General features: G+C 51.2%; 8 protein-coding genes across 8 annotated transcripts; 3 read left to right on the top strand and 5 right to left on the bottom strand.

Moving 5' to 3' along the window:
• Window positions 1-430: 430 nt before the first annotated feature.
• On the bottom strand, window positions 431-1,645 carry N0V89_004263 (uncharacterized protein; the record flags this gene model as incomplete). The annotated part of the gene is made up of 1 exon (XM_056213051.1): window positions 431-1,645. One exon carries the CDS (start codon window positions 1,643-1,645, stop codon window positions 431-433), a length of 1,215 nt encoding a protein of 404 aa, XP_056073359.1.
• A 300-nt stretch (window positions 1,646-1,945) lies between these two features.
• Window positions 1,946-3,427, bottom strand: N0V89_004262 (uncharacterized protein; the record flags this gene model as incomplete). Its single annotated transcript, XM_056213050.1, has 1 exon — window positions 1,946-3,427. One exon carries the CDS (start codon window positions 3,425-3,427, stop codon window positions 1,946-1,948), a length of 1,482 nt encoding a protein of 493 aa, XP_056073358.1.
• Window positions 3,428-5,060: 1,633 nt separating this feature from the next.
• N0V89_004261 (uncharacterized protein) lies at window positions 5,061-7,184 on the bottom strand (the record flags this gene model as incomplete). Its single annotated transcript, XM_056213049.1, has 6 exons — window positions 5,061-5,640; window positions 5,690-6,100; window positions 6,151-6,598; window positions 6,646-6,799; window positions 6,846-7,052; window positions 7,104-7,184. The coding sequence occupies 6 exons, from the start codon at window positions 7,182-7,184 to the stop codon at window positions 5,061-5,063; spliced, it is 1,881 nt and encodes a 626-aa protein (XP_056073357.1).
• A 385-nt stretch (window positions 7,185-7,569) lies between these two features.
• Window positions 7,570-8,331, top strand: NRK1 (ribosylnicotinamide kinase; the record flags this gene model as incomplete). The annotated part of the gene is made up of 1 exon (XM_056213048.1): window positions 7,570-8,331. One exon carries the CDS (start codon window positions 7,570-7,572, stop codon window positions 8,329-8,331), a length of 762 nt encoding a protein of 253 aa, XP_056073356.1.
• Window positions 8,332-8,645: 314 nt separating this feature from the next.
• On the bottom strand, window positions 8,646-9,968 carry EAF3 (Esa1p-associated factor; the record flags this gene model as incomplete). Its single annotated transcript, XM_056213047.1, has 4 exons — window positions 8,646-8,827; window positions 8,886-9,273; window positions 9,353-9,587; window positions 9,799-9,968. 4 exons carry the CDS (start codon window positions 9,966-9,968, stop codon window positions 8,646-8,648), a joined length of 975 nt encoding a protein of 324 aa, XP_056073355.1.
• A 418-nt stretch (window positions 9,969-10,386) lies between these two features.
• Window positions 10,387-11,008, top strand: N0V89_004258 (uncharacterized protein; the record flags this gene model as incomplete). Its single annotated transcript, XM_056213046.1, has 2 exons — window positions 10,387-10,695; window positions 10,742-11,008. 2 exons carry the CDS (start codon window positions 10,387-10,389, stop codon window positions 11,006-11,008), a joined length of 576 nt encoding a protein of 191 aa, XP_056073354.1.
• Window positions 11,009-11,897: 889 nt separating this feature from the next.
• Window positions 11,898-13,666, top strand: N0V89_004257 (uncharacterized protein; the record flags this gene model as incomplete). Its single annotated transcript, XM_056213045.1, has 7 exons — window positions 11,898-12,099; window positions 12,151-12,176; window positions 12,227-12,311; window positions 12,534-12,634; window positions 12,690-13,124; window positions 13,177-13,506; window positions 13,562-13,666. The coding sequence occupies 7 exons, from the start codon at window positions 11,898-11,900 to the stop codon at window positions 13,664-13,666; spliced, it is 1,284 nt and encodes a 427-aa protein (XP_056073353.1).
• A 3,489-nt stretch (window positions 13,667-17,155) lies between these two features.
• N0V89_004256 (uncharacterized protein) lies at window positions 17,156-18,582 on the bottom strand (the record flags this gene model as incomplete). The annotated part of the gene is made up of 3 exons (XM_056213044.1): window positions 17,156-17,412; window positions 17,622-18,243; window positions 18,295-18,582. 3 exons carry the CDS (start codon window positions 18,580-18,582, stop codon window positions 17,156-17,158), a joined length of 1,167 nt encoding a protein of 388 aa, XP_056073352.1.
• Between the last annotated feature and the right edge of the window lie 2,619 nt (window positions 18,583-21,201).

Here is a 21,201-nt window from a genome sequence, read left to right as displayed (position 1 = left end):
GGCGTCAATCCATGTATTGGAAATCTTCGTGATTGCTGTCTTCCCTTCTCGCTGTCGGCCATGGCTGCTTGTGCTGGTAGCTCATAGCCACCGTTCACACATGGGGACAAGGGACTCGATATATTCTTCAAGTGCAACTGTTCTGGTTTGCTTATTACTTCTGGGGTTGCCTTTGATTGAGTGGGAAATATTTCAATGTTAGCCTCTTCCCTTGTAGCAGTAGCTCGTTGAGCCAAGTTTGCTCGACAACGTTCAATGATCGCGGGTATGCGCGCCTTGATCCGGGTTACGACAGGCTCCAAATATTGCGCGAGTTCTTGGTTGAGCTCCTCTTCCAATGCTTCAGTAAGGGCCCGGGCCAGGTTTGGGGACACGGTATTCCGATCATCTGGCGTTAACGTTAGCCGTGAACTTTGAAGTGTTAGTGTTGTCACCCTGGGAACTGACATGGTGATGGAACGTCTGCCTCAGAATCCGCAGGAAAGAGCATCTTGTACATTATCTTCCACTTCTCCTCCGTACTCCTGGCATTCACGAACGGCGCCTTCTTGAAATCTAACCTCCAGAGTTTCTGAGGCGCTATGCGGTCATCCTGCGGTGCTGGTAATCTTGCACATATATCGTCACGATCCAAGTGATCTTCGAGCTCCTCCTCTGACATCTCAACGTGACATCTCAAACAACGCAATGGATGCATGTGCACACGCTTTAAATGATCTTTGAGCTTCCCCATTCCCGCGAATCCTTCACCTCGGCAGGCCGCTTTGGTGTATCTCTCTGGTTGACGTTGATGGAAAGGGCATTTTAACCTCTGCTGTGGGAAGCGGTCAGATGAGGCTTTCTTCTTGGGTCGATCGTCATTGCCATCGTCTGAGTCGTCGCCCCCTCCATCGCCAGGATCCTTCCCATCTTTTCGAGCTCGCTTGCCGGCCATATTTCTTATGCCGTTCTTAGACGAGGACAACGATGATACCACGGTCGTAGTGCAGGTATTGGGGCCCCCGCTTGAAGCATAAAACTCCCCTGTCGCGTCCCTAACCTCGGGCAGGGCATGATCGAGTAGTCTACTGAGTAGGATACCTTTCACCACTTTCTCTACTAAGTTGAGGGCGTCCTGAGTGTTGACTTCGCAGTAAGAAGAGTATTCAGTCTTGCCTCGCCTGCTCAATAAGCTCTCTTGATTGTCGCTAAACTTCCTTGCGTCGCCATCTCCGACACGAGACCGAGTATCTTCGTCACCAACAGTGGTCAGATTATCCGATTCGCTGCTATCGTTGGCGGTGATAGTTCCTGCCAAAGAAAGCGCTACTTGTCTCTTATGATTGTCGGGCGCATATGGAACGTTCTCTACGACATTTGATAAGTCTACCATACTTGATCCCTCTAATGAGTATGGGAAGGGCTTACTTGCAATAGAAAACTTCTGATCCTGTCCAGCCGTGAGCTGTGGAACCTCGGAAGGCTGGTTTCTGTAGGGGTCTCCAGATTTTGGAGGCGTCAGCAAAGAGGGTGGAGCTGGCCAACATGGATTGGCGTTCTGCTTCACAGGGAATTGCGAGATCACTGTATGATCTATATCATTCTCGGCTAAGCTTTTGACCTGTAGCTGATGGGTTTTCCGTATGTGTCGGCGTAAGTAGTCCATTTGTGTCGCTTCAAAGCCACAGCCGACTACTGAGCAAGAGAATTTCTGCTGTCCTGCACAACGAATTGATGCTTGATGGCGAACAAGGTCTCTTCGAAGCGCAAATCTCCTATGGCATCGACTGCATTGGAAGGGCTTCAAGTGTGTCTGCATGTGTTCACTTTGATTTATCAGTAACGGCAGCTTTTTCCAGGTGATACTTACTCGTAACGTCTTCGGTCGCAAAACATCTTCGAACAAGACTGACATTGGAAGACGTCAGTACCCATAACATCGTGAGACGCAATAGCAGGTTCATATTCAGCTGGATTTTGTTGGCTCAGTGTGCACGGTGCGCGAGGCATCAAGGGCATAGTTACCATCTTCCTCTATGGCGTATTCGTCCTCGCTCTTTGAGAGGTTACCCTTATTGTGGAAACTAAGAGCTAATCGTTGCTCTTCTGGAACATCGGAGGCTGTGTCGAAGTCGATCTTAGAATCTGTGTATTTGGGAAGCTTCAAAAGCTTTCCTCTCGTATGTCCAGACTCGTGTTCTTCAGGGTTCTCGAGTAGAGCGCCAATGCCACGCTGATTGTACTTCTCTGTGACTGAGCACTTGGTCTTCTCTAACTTGCCACCGATGAACTTGCTGAAAGAAGACGACTGTTTCTCTTTGTCAGGTGATGTAGACGTTTGTTGGCGGCCTTTGTGGAGGTCGGTTTGTTCCACGTGCATGCTTAGAGGAGGATCTCCCTCTTGCGTAGATGTTTGCACCACAGCTGCGCTCGCATGCGAGAGCTGATATGCGAGAGCTGCTCGAGCAGTTTGCTGGTCGTTCTTGCCCAGCTCGATCGACTCATTTCTTCTTTGAAGGCCTCGAAGGCCTAGTTCCGGCGATCGTCTTCGCAGGTTGGGTATGGGTGCTGGAAGTGCCGAACGGCTACGTTCAAAGAGTGGTCGACTAGGAAGTTCACGATTGTACTTAGACCCACACTGATCCATCTCAATGCTGTCATACGAGTCTTTGGAGGAGATTGGATGGCAATCTGGATTAGAGGATTGCCTAGCTAGTCGTGCCTCCCCGATCAGAGAGTTGGTGGACTTGAGATTGGAGAGGGAATCTGCTGCAACGAATTGCAATTCTCCTGCTGCCTCCAATCTGGATAGGCGCAGTTTCTCGAGGATCTTCTCTGTCACGGTACGCTCTGTGGAGAGGGCACGAGAGCTTCCGCGAGAACGCCTTCGTTCTTCCTGTGCCTTCCCATCCTCCTCAGCCTCGCGCCTCGCTTCTCGCTGTCGACGATCGTTCATGATCATTGTGGGTGTCGAGATGTTGGGGCGTTCCAACTGGATGACAGGTACAAGGTCTTTCATGATAACGGATTTCAATTTCCCTGCCGTAATTGATTTCGTTGATCGGACATTGTTCAGAGTCTTCTCTATCTCTATATTGGGAAGACGAGATCTTCCGCGAGAACGAAGTCGGCGCGTGTGTTGGAATAGAACCTCGGTCTCGTGGGGCTCCATTTCGCGCACAATGATGATGTAGTTGGGGTCGGCTCTGTCGACCTCATATGGAATATCGTAATATAGCAGAGTGTCAATAGCAAGATGCTCCTTGCTCACCTTGACGTACGTTGGAAAGCGTAACGGATTCGCAGCCGGTATATATGTTGGGAATTTTGCGTTTTCTGCTCGCGTGAAGCTCTTCGTCACGGACACAGTACGCTCGCTATCGTCATGACGTTCGTTCGCGGGGTGAGCGGCTGGCCGCTCAGCCGTTCCTTCTCGTTCAACATACATCGCGGATCGTGGTGGCCATGGCTCTTGATCGTAGCGCTCTCGCACCTCGAGAATTATGGGGGATGTGGCGGAAGGCCTGTAGAAGAGCAGAGCGGGACCACAGCATTTTGCAGAGGAGGGAGCAGCATAGGGCGTTTTGCCTGCACAAGGCTGAGCTGCACACGAATACTCAACAGCACAAATGTGCGGTGGTGTGGCGGTGCTGCGTTGCATCTCGCATACATCCGCCCTGGTCTTCGCGAATCGGTAAATCGTAGACTTATTCACTATGCCAGTTACGATGCCGGCGTGGACGGTTGTTCCCCGTTAAAGACAGGTCAGTAAACAAGCGTATGTTGCAACTTCCGCAGTTTAGATTTAAGTGGAGCGTACGCAAGGTTCGATCGCACGCGCCGTACCCTTGCACAATGTAGGCCATTCAGCATCTTATCCTCTGGCGATCTAACCGGTAGTAGACGCCAGCCCCCAAATCAAGCTGTTGCGCATGCGCTTTGTTGTTGGAGAAGAAGTGTCGTCGTCAGGTCAGGGTGTTATCGAAGGCCTGTTGTTGTCGGAGGCACCTTTGCTGGACGGGAAGCACAATTGTGCGATTCAAAGTTATTCTAGAATCGCAAACTCTTGATTGCGCAAATGTAGAGATATGTAAATGTGAGGATTTCCTCACCCACACATGAGTATAAATTCGGGGATGGCAGCCACCAAGATGGACACGCAGAAAATTCCTAGGGAGAAAGTCGATACTTATCATCGAGTGCACATGTGACAGAAAGCCGCCGAGAACATACCAGCAAGTTGCACTTGGCCTCCAGGGACCCCACCAGCAGAAACCTACTTTTGACCGACATCAATTTGGAGGTGAATATACAGCCTTGCAACTTGAAGGCGACATGATGTCTCCCGAGGGACCGCAGCCAAGAGATGGGGGTAGAAAACCATGATACTTTCGTACATGTACTCAATGCAACACGAAACGATCGGTACGCTCTCTTCCTTCTGGGAGCTTTGTATTCCTGTACGCTGATTCTACGCCTGATAGATCTACCATCTTCGATGCTCTTCACCAAGCGTCATTTCGATACGCCGATCGTCAAGTCTACATTTCGCAATTAGATCAATGTGGACCCGGACTCCGCTCAGAATCGTGAGCAAAGCCTTGGGACCTTCGAAAAGGAAAATGAAATCCTGTTCGAGAAGCTGTTAGGCGATAAATGGGGAGTTTGATGAGCACGTCGTAGTTGGGAATTCAGGAGGCTATTCAAGAGCCTTATGCAGAGGAGAAGAAAGTAGAAAAAAACTAGACGCTACTATCGTAAGATTAGAAATCGCATGTATGCTATCGAGTACGGGGCTACCTGGCTGCCAATAATGGCCTACTATATGTCCATGCCAATTTTTTTGGGTCGACTGACTGCTTCCACTGGTGGGCGGCAGTGATGAACAATAAGCCTGCTGCGTTAACACGATCTGGTTGCTCTCAGTATGTGATCTTGTATATCAACCACGTATCCTTGCCTCTCCTGACTGCTGCGCATTCTGCCAAGTCGAGCACCTCAGCGCAGTATAGAAGAATAGTAGCATACAGACACCATGTTCGAGATATCACTTTTCTTTGATGGACTTGGCGACTTACTCCTCACCGCTCATCCCTCACCCCCTTTGCGTCCTCCACCACCACCCTCGCAACCCTCTTCAATACCCCCTTCCAGTCCGCCTCCCTGTACCACTCCCACCTCTCCAGCCCCTCCCCCGCCTCAATACTCAGGGTCTCGTAGCCCTGCTTAATAGCACTGCTCACCTCCTTGGGACTTAAATTCTTCCTCCTCAGTCCACCCTTTTCCTTCCCTTCCAACAAGCTGTGATAATGCGCCGACACATTCACAAGCGTTTGCATCGATGTCGCAGACTTGAGGTCGAAAGCGTCCCGGAATTTGGTCAGGATGTCGCCCGTCTCAACAAGCTTGTAAAAGAGGTCGTCGTAGGCGGTGGGGTCGGGGAGGAAGTTTTCGCCGCTGGAAAGGGCGAAGGCGAGGAGGTTGGTGAGGAGGGAGACCATTTCAGTGGAACGGTGCAAGGACCGGACGTCGGAGACGTAGGTGGTGAGGAAGCGGAAGAACGAAAGGAGGGAGCGCCAGAGCTCGGACCAGTGGTAGGATATGCGGACTTTGGCTCTGCTGAGGTAGGTGAGGAGGCGGAGGAGGATGCCAAGGGAGAGGCTGGTGGGATGTAAGTTAGGTTTGTGCTGAGAGGGAATGGAGGGCTTACGTGTAGAAATTGACGTCTAGTTTTCGTCGGAGATTGTGGTTGATGCCGTCTATGATGAGGTCTATTATGATGGATGCTGCTGTCCGATCGCCCCGTACGAGAGGTAGATAGGGTTGCCGCTGTCGGCAGAGTCGGACCGAAAGCTTGCTTTCGTCACTGCACAAGCGCTTCACCAGCGACTGGTCCTCGACAAGTATCTGCAGGATGAAAAGGCTAAGATAGGTGTATAACGCTGCTCGTTGGGAGCGATGTGCATGCTGGAACAGATAAGAGGTGAGCGAGAGAAAAGCACTCATAGGCGAAGTGTCGCCTTTGTTCTGCGGGTCTGTGGACACAAGGTTGAAGCAAAAGACCTTGTTGGCATTGGCGAAATCGTACGTTGACAAGAGTACGCCGATTTCAGGCCCAGGGCTGAGAAAGCAGTGAGCGAGCATGTTTCATTGTGTGCGAATTCTACATACAGTGTTGCAAATAAGGACTTGCTCTCCTCAGCTGTTGGGGTCGGCGTTGACGGCCGTGATGCGGGCGCCAGCAACCCCAGTCCAAAGTAATTCAATGTCGAGCCTAATGACCAGCCCTCGGGCATGTCGTCTTGCACAGCAACATAGGCGTCTCTTAATTCGACGCATGTCTCTCCAAAGGTTGTAATGATCTTTTGTATTATGGCGTCGTTTACGAAGTCGTCGAGCCGTAGCCTATACGGGTTCTGGAATTCGAATTTGTTGTAGTTGACGAGCAGGCCTAGCAAGTAGAAGGCTGGCAGCACTTGCGTACTGTTCTCGCAGTCCTGGATGTACTTCATGAGCGACGGGAAGAGGTCTCGATGTGTAAAGTACGAGGGAAGCACCGTAAGAAAGCCGGCGGCGGTAATGGAGAGCGTCGTTCGTACGGCCTTCAATCGCAAAGGGACTGCCTGCATCAGCATCACGTCGTGGTAAGTCCTCGACCAAACGTACTATTCCTCCCATTCCGTATGACCATATCCAGCGCGCCCACAAACTCCGCCATAACCACGTCCGCATCGTGTAGACCTGCCAGCACCGAGATGATATCCGAGCTTGGGTTGGTGTACTTCTTGCTCAGGGCAGCGTCTAGGAACACCGTCAAGGTCTGGCCTGTAAGCCAGCGCATACACCGTAGGCAATCGATCTCATACCTCGAGCGCGATCTCATCTGAAGGTGCGGAGCCCGCCTTTATCCGTGCGATGGCGCGTCGAAAGAGCTCCTGCGAATGCTCCTGCATATGTAGCATCTCGTCGGGCGAGATCCCGCCCAAGACGCGCTTGAATCCCGCATGGTCTGGTCTGTGGAGGAAGAACTCTTCCCAGAAGCCTTCGGAAAGCTCGACGTCCTCGTCTTCTTCCTGTCTTAGCTTTCAGTACAGCTCGCGAGCATCAGTGGAGAGGATGCGCACGCGAAAAAGAGTTTCGTAGAGGTGGATGATTTTGGGTTGGAAGGACTGCTGTGAGACCTGCGTGAGTGGCGACGGCTCCATTGTGAATTTGTGGAGGGCGACCGTTCGTAATCGTAGGTGTGCGACGGAGCGCTGGAGCTGCGCTGTTGTGTTGTCGGCCGTTGGTGTTGTGACATATGCGCCAAAATAAGTGGCGGCTAGGGCCAGATCGCGACCAGGGCAGCCATGACATAACAACCACTTTCATTCATAGGCCCGATTCAGCAATACTACTGGTCCATATCAATGAAAGCGTGGTAGCACAGTTTCGCATTGGCTCTGTTCACAGCTGTCGGTTGGAGCGGGAAGAACGACAGCATATTATTATCAAATAGCGGGGCATCTTGAGCACTCAGAACCTTTTGTCGAACTTCAAGAAAGCCTCAATCTAGAGTTTGGTACGCACGAGGACTAACGACGGTTCACCATGACCGAACCCATCCTCCTCCTTGGGATATCCGGCCCCTCCTCCTCAGGCAAAACGACTCTCTCCCGCCTCCTGCGCGATGTATTTCCACCCGACCAACTCACCATCCTGCACCTAGACGATTTCTACTTGACCGACGCCGAGATTCCCTTCCAAAACGGTATTCAGGACTGGGACTGCATAGAATCGCTCAACCTTCCCCACTTACAACAGACCCTCGCCTACATCAAAGAGCACGGCAACTCACCACCGGATTTCGTGTCCAAGGAAGACCGGAATAGCGTTGGCGAGCACGGTGTCAGTCAAGACTCGGTGGAGAAGGCGAGGCAGAGGATACGCAAGGTGATGGAGGAGATGGGCTGGAAGAGGAGGATTTGCGTCGTGGATGGGTTTTTGCTGTTTAGTGAGGAGATGAAGGAGGTGAGGGAGCTATTTGATGTGAAGATGTTTATGAGGACGAGCTATGCGACTGCAAAGAGGAGGAGGGAGGCGAGAAGTGGATATGTGACGCTGGAGGGGTTTTGGGAAGATCCGCCGGGGTATGTGGATAAGGTTGTATGGCCGAACTATGTGCATGATCACAAGTTCTTGTTCGTTGACGAGGATGTAGAAGGCGAATTGCATGAAGCAGTGTGTAGGAGAGTCGGCGTTGAGGTGATGCCACGGGATGCCGAAGAGAACATGGAGAAATGCTTAGAGTGGGCAGTGGGCGTACTGGAGAAAGTCATTAGAGGCGCGCCGGACGAGAGTCTCAAGTTATGATGTTGTTTAAGGAGATGTGCAAAATGCATAGTGTTGGGAAAATAGGATACTTCGAATTCTGTTCTGCAATCCAGCCGCAATTGCTTCGCAGCTTGTAATATCATGAACTTCTCGAGCTAAACAAACCGAACCTTGACCGCCGAGACGCCTTGAACCCAAGGAATAATGATACAAGGTGTTCCACGAAGTTGGGGAAACCTATAGCAGCACATGAGCGGTAGGTCGCACGGGCTAGAGAGTCATTGGGATATTCTCTAGGCCTCAAAGGAAAGAGCAATGAAATGTCCCGATGAGCCGAGACGCAGGAGCAAGGTCTAGGTACTAGTCTTGACCTTTTCGATGTAGGCCGATCCAGGGCTTTCATAGACTGATTGGAAGAAGTTGGTAACCTGTGGCTCCTTCTGAAGCCAATGCGTCATGGCTCCGAGTTCCTCTCGCAGTCTGTTCACAGCCTGGACGTCCATGTTGGTTTGCGCAATGAGTTCTGGCATCGAAACTTAGTCCCGTTAGTATCGGAGTGTTTAAGGTGGACGAGGTGCAGAATTGCGGCTTACCGAACAGACGAAGCAGATGCTCGCCGCCGTAGATGTCCGCTACCTGCTTCCCAGCTAGGTCGCCAGTGGGGAGGCTGATGGCCGAGTAGATGTCGAAGAATTGCTCCCGCTCGAACCGATAGAGAAGAAGGCGGCCAAGTGCCTTGTTGAAGTACTCCTTCAGGCCGTGCACAACCTCCTGGAGGATTTCGGACTCGGCGTTGCTGCGCATACCTGGTGCTGTCGCATAGGCGAAATACTCGTCGAGAATGACGCCAGCAGGATACTTTGCAGGTAGCGACACGAGCTGCAGTGACTTCGTCACGTTTTCCCAGTCGTCGACCAGGATGCTCTTCAGCCTGTCAGGCATGAGGATCCTGACGGCGCGACGGGAGGTGAAGGCCTCCTCCTCCAAGAGGTCAGCCAATGTCACATGGTCTAATTAAGGCCACATCATAGTTTTCTGGCACGTAAGATCGAACACTCACCTTTTCAAGATCTTGATCTCGCATCCTCTTCTGGCCTCGAGGTGGGGCAGCTTGAACTGGTGTCTGGCGCTCTTCGCTTCCGCGCGTTGAAGTCTGCGTCTTCTTTTTCACAGGCTGAGCTTGAGCTCTCTGGGCACGTTGTTGCTCGAGCACCGCGTGTCGAAGCGAGTTGGCCAACTCCCGATTCTCTTGAGTAAGTTTGCGGAGCCGGTCCTCCTCCACCCAGTCGTCCCAGCTGCGGAAGGTTAATTGAGTCAGCTTTTGATCGAGAGCAAGTTCGTGATGAGAGATGAAGACAAAGGTGACGAGTGTTGGGTGGATATTAGGTGCGCACTGCTGCTGCAGTGGTCGCAAGATCGAGGCAGGTGTGAGGGGCAAACGAGACGCGGGCAGAGAGTCCACACAGGTCCGGCAGAAGTAGTCTCAGAGAGGTAAAGGTGACTTACGTGTTCTTCCATCCCTTGTAGTGGACTTTATACTGGTAGCCATTCTTCTTTTCAGCCTCCTCTTTCGACGATACCTCAATGATCTTAGCCTCGTACATCAGTTCATGATGAAAACAGAGAGCCTTCTCGTCCTTCTTGAATTGTGCCTCTACTGCAGGTGCTGGGGCCATGACTGCGGAGAATTGTTGTTATTGAGAAAAGTACAAGTGAAGGGAAGTCGAGGCAATCAAGTCGAGTCTAGGGGGCCGTTGGTCCTCGCTACCACGTAACACGTATTTGCCTGCCAAATGGATGCGTAACCACTTGTTCAGACGTGTCAGTCAGTCTGTATAGACTTAGGAAGCCGATTTTCGGGGATGGACCTGGCCAACGATAGTCAAAAACGTGATGGTGGTGGTAACAAAGGCGTTTTGAGTGCTCTAGTCTTTGAGCACGGACCTTTTCGCGACGCGACTGCAGGCATTCATCAGCCCTAGGCTCATCTCTCCCCCACCGAAGAAGGCGTCACCAATGTGTACACTTTGTGGGAGCTTCATGGCTCGCATATCCTCCCACTTGACATAGATCAGTCCCAAAGGACCTTACGAAATGCCGTCCACAGAGGCCAAATTACTCTCCGACTTCCTCGTCGCGCCCGCGTCGTTGCGCGACTTCATGACACTGCGCCAGTTCACCGACATCTTCCCCAAAGGCCACCGCTCAAACCCCGCCGTCAAAGAACTATATCACGAGCTGTATACGCTTCGAGAACGAGACATTGAAGCCGTGCGACAGGACATCGCGCTAGAAGTCAAACGATCAAAGCAATTGAGGCGCGAGTACGCCCGGGAGCGTCGTCAGGTCGACGAGGCCAATGTAGCCGGACTGGACTCCATTGCGCTTCAGATGGAAGGAGAGGTGTGTTAGGTCTTCAGCATTTATATCGTTCTCTGACATTGGCTAGTTCTCTGGTGCCCACGGTAGGAAACCGCACACGCTCCAGACCGTTCACGCCAGTATTGAAAAAGCCTGCGCAAGTCTCGAATCACAGATTGCCCGAATCGAGCTGGAGAATCATGCTGCCTTGGTTGAGGTCCAGGACACTATCAGCGCGCTTAGTGACCTACGAAAAGGGACCTTCCCGCAGACGGCGGGTGGAGAAGACATCGGCGAGGAAGTGCTCGCTACGCTGAAGAGGCTTGAGGCTGTGTGTGCAAGATCAGCAGGATGAGGGGTCGCCGATGGTTCCAATATACACTCTTGTGCAGATTAGGCGCCTTGGGGCCTGCTTGAAAGTATTCACGAGCGACCTGGGGCGCATGGCTAAGGTCCCACAGCAGTCGCCTACAAAAGCAGCTACATGGTCCGTTATCTCCTGAGTAAGGAGGCCTCAAGAAGTCCCATCCTGTGTACCGCGAGCGAAGGTTCATTCGAAGCTTCAACGGGCCTGGCTCGCACCAACCTTCTCCACAAGCTTGGGTGGATGTCAGTCAAAAACATCACGAGCAGCAACATCCGAATCACGTTTCGAATTATTCCAGAATCCGGATGGAATCCAGCAAGGAGCCGGCTCTATCCAGCCCTTATAGTAATTTTGTGAACAAGTCGGGGTGCATTCTATGTCGAATGAGTACATTACATAGCAAAGCTGAGTCGTGTTTCGGTTCCAAACGGGTTATACAGCAACTGTTCCGCCAATGAGAATCATCCGGTCCGCACCAACCGCGATTCTAGCTAGCATCTCTTGGCGAACCGTGAATCTTCATCCCATTGAAACGTTTCAAATGTATCTGCCACAAGAGATCACAATTGTTTCTCTATTTCATCGCATGGAGTTACCTACTCGGAGGCCACCGTACCGTTCCGCTTTTTACGTCAACCTCGATCATCATCCTGAACCTCTCATCGACGGCTATTGGCCAATGGCGGTATCCAATTAATCTATATGAACAGCCTCAATCTACGATGCATAGCGATCAGACCTTAACGCCTGCCAGGAACATGTGGCTATAGGGTACCATCTATACGTGGCCAGAAGAGATCGGCATACGTTATAACAACATGGCTTTCTGGAAGATGTGTGGAAGGCATCCGTCGTCTTCGCACTTCAGATCGGCATAATGTACCTCACAAAGTTTATAGGGTCGCTGGTTCCGATTGCTGCGCTGATGAATGTCGCGCTTGCTGACCTGAGAGTTACGGCGGACAACCATTCTTTCGGTGGCGTAAATTTCCCACAGCTTCAATTTTTGGAACCCACGTATCGCGAAGAGGTCATTCGAGCCATCGTTAAGACCAATGCCAGGGTGATTCGTCTTTTCAGTAAGCTATCGCACTACGTTCCCTTCTAAGTAATGGGCTGATTGTATTCAGTCCGAGGAGACGAGCATCATGCAGATGTTAGTAGAGCCTTTGAAATTATTATGCTTTGCGTACTAAATGCATTCAGCCTGAACCGGAAGTAGGCGAGTTTGATCGAGCTCTGCTGAATCAATTTGATGATACTTTAGCTGCCATTCATCGTATCTCTTACGGTTGGTCCAGATATTCTAGCTCTGATGTTCCTGCTCACGTGGCCAAGGCAAAATCAAGGTCATCATCGCACCGCATGATGCACATGCTCTTCGAGGTTCCAATAATGTGCCATGCGATGGCTATTGCAAGCAGCTCAACGGTGCTTTTTTAGACTTTTACAGCCAGGAAGAATGTACGCCAATTTATTGCCGATCAGGAGTCTCACTGCTGACCTCTTACAGACCGAACGTACTACAAAACTCGCTTGGAAGTTTTTTTTAGGCATTATGCGTCCAAGAACTTTGGCGGCAGACCGTGGAGCGAGTTGAGCGAAGTTATCCTGGTACGTCAACTAGATCACGACTATTGAACGGTTCGTAAGCTAAACTCAGATATAGGGAGTTGACGTTCAGAACGAGCCCTGGTCTGGTATTTGGCCTATTCCTGCCGGAGAATCGTGGCTTTGCGTGATTGCTACGCATCTCAGAGATGGTTTAGGTCTCGGTGAAAACAACATCGCTGTCATAACGGGCGGCATTTCTGGACCACAAACGGTAGATGGCATTCAAAATTTTCCCGATTCTGCCTGGAACTGCCCGGCTGTCGATGTGATCGGTATCCATGGTTACTTTGGGCAAGGCGAAGAAGGAACTGCAGGCACTCCTTGGGCGAAGCTATTCCTTCCTGGCGATACCCTCACTGGTCGCGCTATCGATAACAAATTGCTCCTTGTTGAGGAGTGGTCGTATCAGAACACCAATCTCGGCCTCAATTACAAGAAGCAGGCCATCTTTGATCAAGGAAACGCTCTCAATTACCGCGGCATTCCCTGGGTAAGCTTCAAAGCCACAAAATCTTGACTATACGAGTTCTGATCAAGGACAGATATACTCACATCTCACGTTCAAAGACGAAGGCACCACGCCCAAAGTCAGCATCTTGAGGGATTCCAACTCTGCCATTGGTGCACTGAGCGACGTTCTCAGCCGTGCCTTCAGATCACGTTCCAACTTCAACTGGTCAAAATACCTAGCAGCGCCGTCCGGAGGCCTTTCCAACCTGACTACACTCCCTCTAAACACATACATCCCCGAGCAAAGCTCCTGCACTTTCGGCTGTGAAGGCCACTTGTGCGACGCCGCGGATGGCTGTCGCCCCGATTTCCTCTGCAAGAACAGCATCTGTCAACGGCCCTCTGAATCGCAACCAGGTAAAGTAGGAGACGCCTGCAACAGCAAGAAACCTTGCCTAGAACATCTAAAATGCGCAGCTGGATCCTGCCAACCATGCAAAGAACGAGCAACAATACAACCCTGGGATCGGCGGAAAGATAGCACATACAACTCGCACAATCCCTTTCGTCGAGACCCTATAGCAGCCAACTCTATCGACTCCCAATGCCACCCCGACACTGCAAACGCTTTCCTCAATCCACCCCGACCTCTTTGCGCTCTGCCCTCCTCTCATAGCCCCCGAGGGAATCCTTGTACCAATGCACAAAACTGCGACGCAGATCAGTACTGCGACTGGGGCCTTTGCAAGCTCTGCACCGAAGGCTGCCTCGGCATGAAATGCCGCAGCAACAACAAATGCAAGACTGGCTTCTGTAACATGCACGGGCGCTGCGATTATTCTGGAAAACCGAAAATGTCAGGGGACCGGGTGGGCAGGGAGAGGGACGACGAGGGACAGGAAGGGACCGGGGTACAATTTGAATGCGCCAAGGGGGAAGGGAGGGGGCCGAACAAGGTTAGGGACGAGGCGATGAGGATAAATATTCCTAAAGAGGAGGTTCTTGCCACGGGTGCGGCTGTAGCGACGCCGTAAGAGTGAGGGTGGACTGAGCGAGATACATGGGTTGGGCAACTGAACCACCACTTCTCTTTGGGTCTTTTGGAATACCAGTAATCGATCATAGCCGTTGCTTGGATAGCGCAACACAATCATTGAAAATAGCGCACCGAGATGTAACTACTTTCTTTCCCATTCAGGATAATACAATCCGCGGGAGGCACAGCTGCCTTGTCATGTACCGGGCCTCCACACGTTTCTATCGTTACCGTGCTTGCCGTCTGTAATACTGTGATGGAGTAACCCTCATCTATAGCCCTCACCCAGCAAGCGTGTACCCGCCATATCAGGCGCACGTTCAACCGCGCGCTGGCCATCACAATCTTACAGTTTCGGTTGTCGCAGCCCCTTCCGTAGCTCATCGAGTTTTCCTAACCCTCCGCTCACTTCTCCACCGCGGCCTCGCTATAGATGAAACCTTTCGCATCACTCAACGCTGAGAGCTATGGCATATTTTCCATCCTTCCTCGCCCTCAATTGCTTCTCCCTTGTCGTCGTTTCTACCTTCGCCTGCAAATGCGTCGGCGCCAACCCGAACGAGGCCAATGACAATCTTACAAGTTTCTGCTGTCACCTTATCACGAAAGATGAACTGCTCAAATATATAAGTAGCGCGGCTGAGTGTGTAGTGTCGGACCAAGAGAACATCTTCGAGGCCTGTTGCAAGTGGAATCCTAGGGCTGGGGCGGTGGGAATCATGCGGTCTGATTGTTAGAGGGTTGCAGTTGCGTGAGGATGGGCGAGGTAGAAGACTGAGGCAAGTAAGGGAAAGTACGATCAAGAGGCGCATTGTCGCGAGAAGCACAGAAACGCTTACAACCGGGAAAGGCCAGCCCTTTGCGGAAAGTGCTAATAATGTTCAGTGTGGCTTATGGAGTCTAGAGAAAAAAGAAGCCGCATATATGGCACATTCATCCAATAGGGACTTTCCTGCTAACACATCGCCATCATTAAATACTTGCAAATTGCTTGTCCTGCATTTGAGACAACTCAGGTAGCTAGTGTGAGTAGCTTTGCGACGCCACTACGAAATGAGCTATATGAGAGGACTGGCCAGCAATATCCACAAAAGTCAATATTACCTACCAGTCAGCGGTGGGACGAACACGTTGGCCGACCAATGCCAGATCATGAGTATCAATGTGTTAAGGTAACCCATGTTCGCTCACAGTACACCATATACGTCAAGTGTACCGTGGTCACGCTGTCCATGAGAACGTACTATTTTCATCAGCGAAGGCTCGCTTTGCTTCTTCGCTCGCACACTCCCTACACTCTAAAGAGTTCACATCGTCACGGTTCACCCATATGTATGCGGATAGAATCTTCTTCTTTGCCTTCCTGGTGGGTACGCTGGGTTCTGCCGTGTCGGATGCACGAGCAGACTTATTACCAGAGTCATTGGTCATATTCAATCACACGCTGGGTATCTTCAACCTTACCTTGAAAAAGTTCAGGGGGTGGCGCAAGCCTCATCGACCCACTACTCATATCCAACCCGGGTGGTGACTGGCCCAAAGGTACCTGCGGTCCCAACGATGCCTACGGGGCTCTTGACGGCGTCAGGGAGTGCGCTGCTAAACTGAACACCATATCAGCCTCCGAGTCTTGCAACAGCGTGGATCATCTCGACGGTCCAGGCAGATTGCACTGCGCAGCGTGGCGGGATGGTGGAGGTATAACAGCTGCAATACATAGCTGGAGCCGTACCAACGTTTCTCAGATCAATACGTGGTGAGTATATATCTACGTCGGTCACATGCTTATATCAGTGCACTGATATTGGAATGGTAGCGGAGAAGTGGCACAAGCCGTCATTTGGGTCCTTGATAATTGCAGTCGAAACGAAAAACAGGACACGGCTGGTAAGTACGGAAGATCTTCATATACAAGGAGGCTAATCTTTAGCAGGGTGGCAGACGGTGCCTGGCAATGAGAATCACGTTGTCGGAGTGACAAACTGGCGTTAGGCGTCAGCGACTGTATGCGAGTACCGAGAACCTTATCGCCTCTTATCCGGGCTTATATGCGCGATACTTGTGTGTCATGGAAATCGGGGGGCATTTGAACCAGTATTGGTAAATTTCTAGATTGCGTTGAAAGCTATCATAGGTATTGCTTGCGTTGAGTGCTGGTATACTGTAGACATATCATCCAAAGTGAATTACAAACACAGTAGAATTGAGACGCAGACAAGCTTAAAAACTCAACAACCTACGCAAAGCCAAGCTTCTCATTGGCGAGTTGTCGAACCTCTCTCTGAACATCAGCCAATGCATCCTCCTTCACATCAAACGGCTTCAAGCCTATCGCTCTCAGACCTGCGTCGCTCAAGATGTTCACGCGTCTAGCCGCATGATCATCATGCTCCTGCTCGTGCCCATTGAATGACTGTGATCTAGCAAAGTCACGAGGAACATCGCAATTACTAAACGCATCACGTACGTGGACTAGACTATCGATGTTGTAAGACGTCAGAGGAACGCAAGGATGATACACAGCGATTAAATTCCTTAGGCCCGGGTGGTGGGACTTGTCAACTTCGTGGACGAGATCGTAATGCCAGAACGCGTAATCTTCTGGTCGGACCGGCGGTATCCCCACAACCGACTTCTCCATGAATAAATGTGGATGGAGGTCAGTAGTAGGTTTAGATTGAGTCAGTCCAGACGTAGCTCCAGGAAACGTCGATTGGCTATCGTCGAACACATCGTTCACAAATACCGAGCGCAGCATAATGTATGCGACAGATGCTTTGAGGCTCGGAAGCAAGCGCAATGTGCCCTCCCTGGTATTGCAATGTGACAGCAAGATGCAAGCCTACAATCGAGCGCCAGCACGAGCAGGGACTGCCTTTGGGGTACAAGTCACTTAAGGATCAATGCGCTTGTCAGCGACCCAACCATCCCATGCCTGCTGATTTCCTTCAAAGATGGCGGCATAGTTGGACCGATTGGCTTCGTCCTCCCAACGCTCGATCGCACCGCTGTCTAAGTGAGTTGATAGGACATACTTAGCTGCCTTCCGAAGGTAGCGGGATGCGGAGTTGATCGGAGTAGGCAATTTGGCTTGCCAAGTCGATGGGTATTGAAGGACATGTTACCGTCCACAGCTGGCTCATGCATTTCATAGCTTCCATGACTCTGGGGTGGCTGCGGATTTGCACTTGCGGAGGCGTCCAGTACAGACTCCAGAACTTTGGAGTGCCACTAATCTTGTGGCGGTTTGTGTAGTCGGCTAATTTTTCCTCCCATTGTGTAGCTTGCTCTTCTGTTACGACGTTGCGTAGAACGACACAGCCAGAACTCCTGTTATCCCGAATAGATTGAGCTAGAGTATGTTCAAGTTCTAACCACACATGCCTGAATTTTCAGGCTCATCTGCTAAGAACAAGCCGCCAAACCAAAAACCTCCCATCCACAGTAGACCCCAGGCAGGCTGCGCGAGACTTCTCAAAACCGCGGGTCCGGGACAAGTACCTGAGAGTCCCCAGCCAATACCAAAAGCCGCTGCTCCTAGGACCAACTTCCAGTCGGTATCAGCGATGGTCTTGTTTCCCAACTCATACTTTTTGGTAAATCGTGGCGGGTTGTTGAAGCCTTTTGAGAGGTTCTCAAATAGACTCGGAAGGATACCAAAAGCTATAACGAGCATCATGGAAGGGTCCCACACCTCAAGCCGAGGAAAAGATAGGAAGGCCGCTACCTTTGCAGGATTTGACATTTGTGTTATGTGTAGTCCAAGACCGAATTCTAGGCCCGCGAGGAGTTCGGTTGCATGGCGCGCTAAGGAGGTATCGTCGCTTTTGTCCTCCGCCTTCTTTGCGTCCTCGCTCAGTCTCGCGACAATTCGAGGGATCAACCGACCAGCCGCGATGGTAATGGCAGCGAGCGTAACTAGCAAAGTCGTGGTGACCTGTGTGGGATATGTCGCCGTGTAGCAAGGGCGGTCGCCCGTGCAGACTGTGGTCATGAGGGTTGGATGCACGAGGTGGTGCGTTACAATAGCCAGCGGGAAGAATGTTGCTACAGCAAGTGCCGAGCGAGCGTTCAGTCTCGAGAGTCCGCAAAGCATATGACCAGAAGTACATCCGTGTGCCGCCTATACCAGTCAGTATGTCTTCTTCCGCATGCGCAGCTCTTGAATACTAACCTTTGTTCCCCATCCGACGAGCAAGCCCATCGCAACAGTTACCAGAGCTTGTCCTGACGTCGATGGTGGAGGAGGATATTTGGTGAGCAGCTCAGGGAGAACGACACGTAGCAGTGGGAAACTTGCGACCATGCCAGCGAAGAAAGCTGCGACTCCAACCGTAGGCCTCGATGCCAGCCTTCGCATGTACTCGGATGCTCCCAGAATGGTGCCATTGTTGTAGAGGAGTATGCTGGTAGCCTGGTGGAGCAAGATGGCTCCTATGCTCGTTTCGACGGGTGTGAACATGGCGTCAGCTCAATCCCGAGGTCTCAAAGACACGATGGGAAGCACATGCTCAGTTCGTTATTGCAGTCTTTCTTTGGCAAGTCACTGTAGGTGAAGTGTGTGGAAAGACGATACGATGCAGAGACATTGTGGAAAGCGCCATGACAACCAAGTCGTTGACAAGTCCGGGCCTACAGGTTCCTGCTCGCCGAACAGACGCAAAACCCTATGCGTTAGCCGGGGTAGGCCTATGGAGCTCACGGAGCTTGAGCTGAACTTGTGGCGTCCGAGATCTCCACCATTGGAGCCCTAATGAATATACCCCAATCCAGGCTAGCACGAACGTGGTCCCCACGCGATAGCTTCCCGAGACCCTGGCGGCTGGCTTCTGCGAATGTTTTTGCATGCTTTTTTTGCGCCTGACATCTGCGGTTATCGTCGAAAAGCGCGTCTAGAGAGAACGCGACAGCTTGTGTATGCGTGCATATTGTGCTATTTGCGAGTGATTCGTGTTTCAGAGCGGTGTGGGACACGCTACAGAATCGCGTGTCTTCGCCGTCTTGTTGTCGCAAAGTTCGCCGACATGCACTGCTCAGGATTACAGCAGGATCATCTCGGACGTAATGCGACTCGGCTTTGTCCACACGGTCTGCATGAGTCTTGCTCATAGGTAGCATTGCGATTGCGGCTTAGTCTCGTACACGCCGAAGCCATATGCACTTTCGCAGGAACCGGTCAATGATGTTCAAATCCAACATGAAGACAATCGAATTCAATTCATCGCTTAACACAGATCACATTTAGCCTTTCTGGAACATTGCCCTGCGCGCGCAATAACAACGAACGGGCAGTCGTTACCTGTTGCAGCTAGGTAACTCGGTTTCGGTTGCTCGCGTTCATTGTGGTCGCCGACTTCGAGCATCCCGCGGGCCCAACATCAAATCAGGATACGACGCCAGAGGGGAAAAAGATTTGCATCTGCAAGAAGAGGCGGATGGCGTTCGCTCGGGCTTGCCGACGGCATATGCATCGTGTTCTGTGTCGCTTTCGGTTATTGTGATTTTATAGGGGAGATTTAGACCTTAATCGTCGCGATATTCGCAGCGTACCTATATGTAGCCTATATCGCGAACGTCAGGAAGAGCTTTGCAAACATGAGATCCTGAAGCGGAAGTCGTGCTTACAAAGAACGTGGGTAACGGTAGGCACTTCGCTGAAAAGAAATGTTGGCTTGAGGGAGCCTCTTGAAGCCAGTTCCGTGGTAGCCGCGTCCTAGAGGCTATTGTGCAGGTGCCCAGGTGGGAGTGTTCTCACGTGATTCGCTCCTCAGGTGCAGCCATTCTAGGGTAGGCCTAATCAGGCCTAGCACAATGAACGACATCGCCATACGATTGCATTCTAAATGACTCGAAAGATACTCCGGCCAACGTTGTTTTGCACTATGTCTTTGTTACAACCGAATGGGGTAAATACCATATTGTTCAAGACGTGCAAATACAGCCAGTATATCGGGCTCGCCACAGGCCCGGCGATTCGCATTCTACCACATGAACCATGCCTGAGGTGTCCGCCGATGTGCTGTTAGCAAAGCGCAGTCTCGTTCGATACTTCTCATTGCTTATGATTGGCGGTCCCACTCCCCGAGCATAGTCTTCATCCATCGCCATAACTTCAGCTCCTGATCCAACAAGCCCTCCTTGCCGAATGCCATTGACGAGCTCGGAGAATCGTGGTGCCGAGTTACCTAGATATAAGACGTGATGATTGAGCATACCTTGCACAATTCTCTTATTGATGCGAGAGATGTGCTTGGAGAAGGTCTTGGTAGCCTTGAGGAAGGGATCGCTAGTATGACATCATGCACACATTCCGGGGGCAGATGAAGATACATGGTCGGCTTTCGCGCTCGCCGGAAAACCGATAGGAGGTTTCGATAGGTCCCGTCATTGTGACCACCTTGTCGCTTCCAACTTCGACCTTTATCCCAGTGCTCCGAATCAGGATTATCCTGAGCGTTTTGCAGAACACCCTCTCATGAAGTTACACTTGGACTTCTTACAGGCACAGATCCCCAACTTCAGAGAACTTGACTAGAATTTTCTCACGACGTTTCGCGACTACTTCGAGGGCTGGGCATACGCGCACGACGTCCCTATGCGTCTCAACAGTGGTCGTGCCAATCAAGTTCTAGACGACAAAGCAGAATTGATAGCCTTGGGAAAAGGTGAGGAAGAAGTCAAACTTTCGAGAACATTACAACAGCACTGGATGTTCCAACACCAGAAGACCGACGATCTTTTCGAATGAATAGCGATCTATAAGAACCATCATATGGTACACGGTAGCCGCGGTTAATAGGGCACTCGCGACGATCCTGCTTATCGTGGCTATCATCAGTCTGTATAGGGTGGGAACTCCGTAGCAAAATTATGCTTGATCGCGGAGTACACTTTGCTTTTCGCCGTCAGCATGGCTTTGTTTAAAAACACAAGAAGGGCTGCATCATTTGCCGTTACCGGTGCATATGCTACCATGCTGGTCGTATTCGTGAGTGAGGATATAGGATGTGCAAGAGATCAGCATTTTTTGTTCAATTGAAGATCTTCAAGATGATCGGTGTCCGGTGTGACAAGTCGATAG

Source organism: Didymosphaeria variabile (assembly GCF_027946475.1).
Source record: "Didymosphaeria variabile strain IMI 356815 chromosome Unknown scaffold_3, whole genome shotgun sequence".
In the NCBI taxonomy this organism is placed as follows: Eukaryota; Fungi; Ascomycota; class Dothideomycetes; order Pleosporales; family Didymosphaeriaceae; genus Didymosphaeria; species Didymosphaeria variabile.
This window is presented reverse-complemented; position numbering and strand designations above follow the sequence as displayed.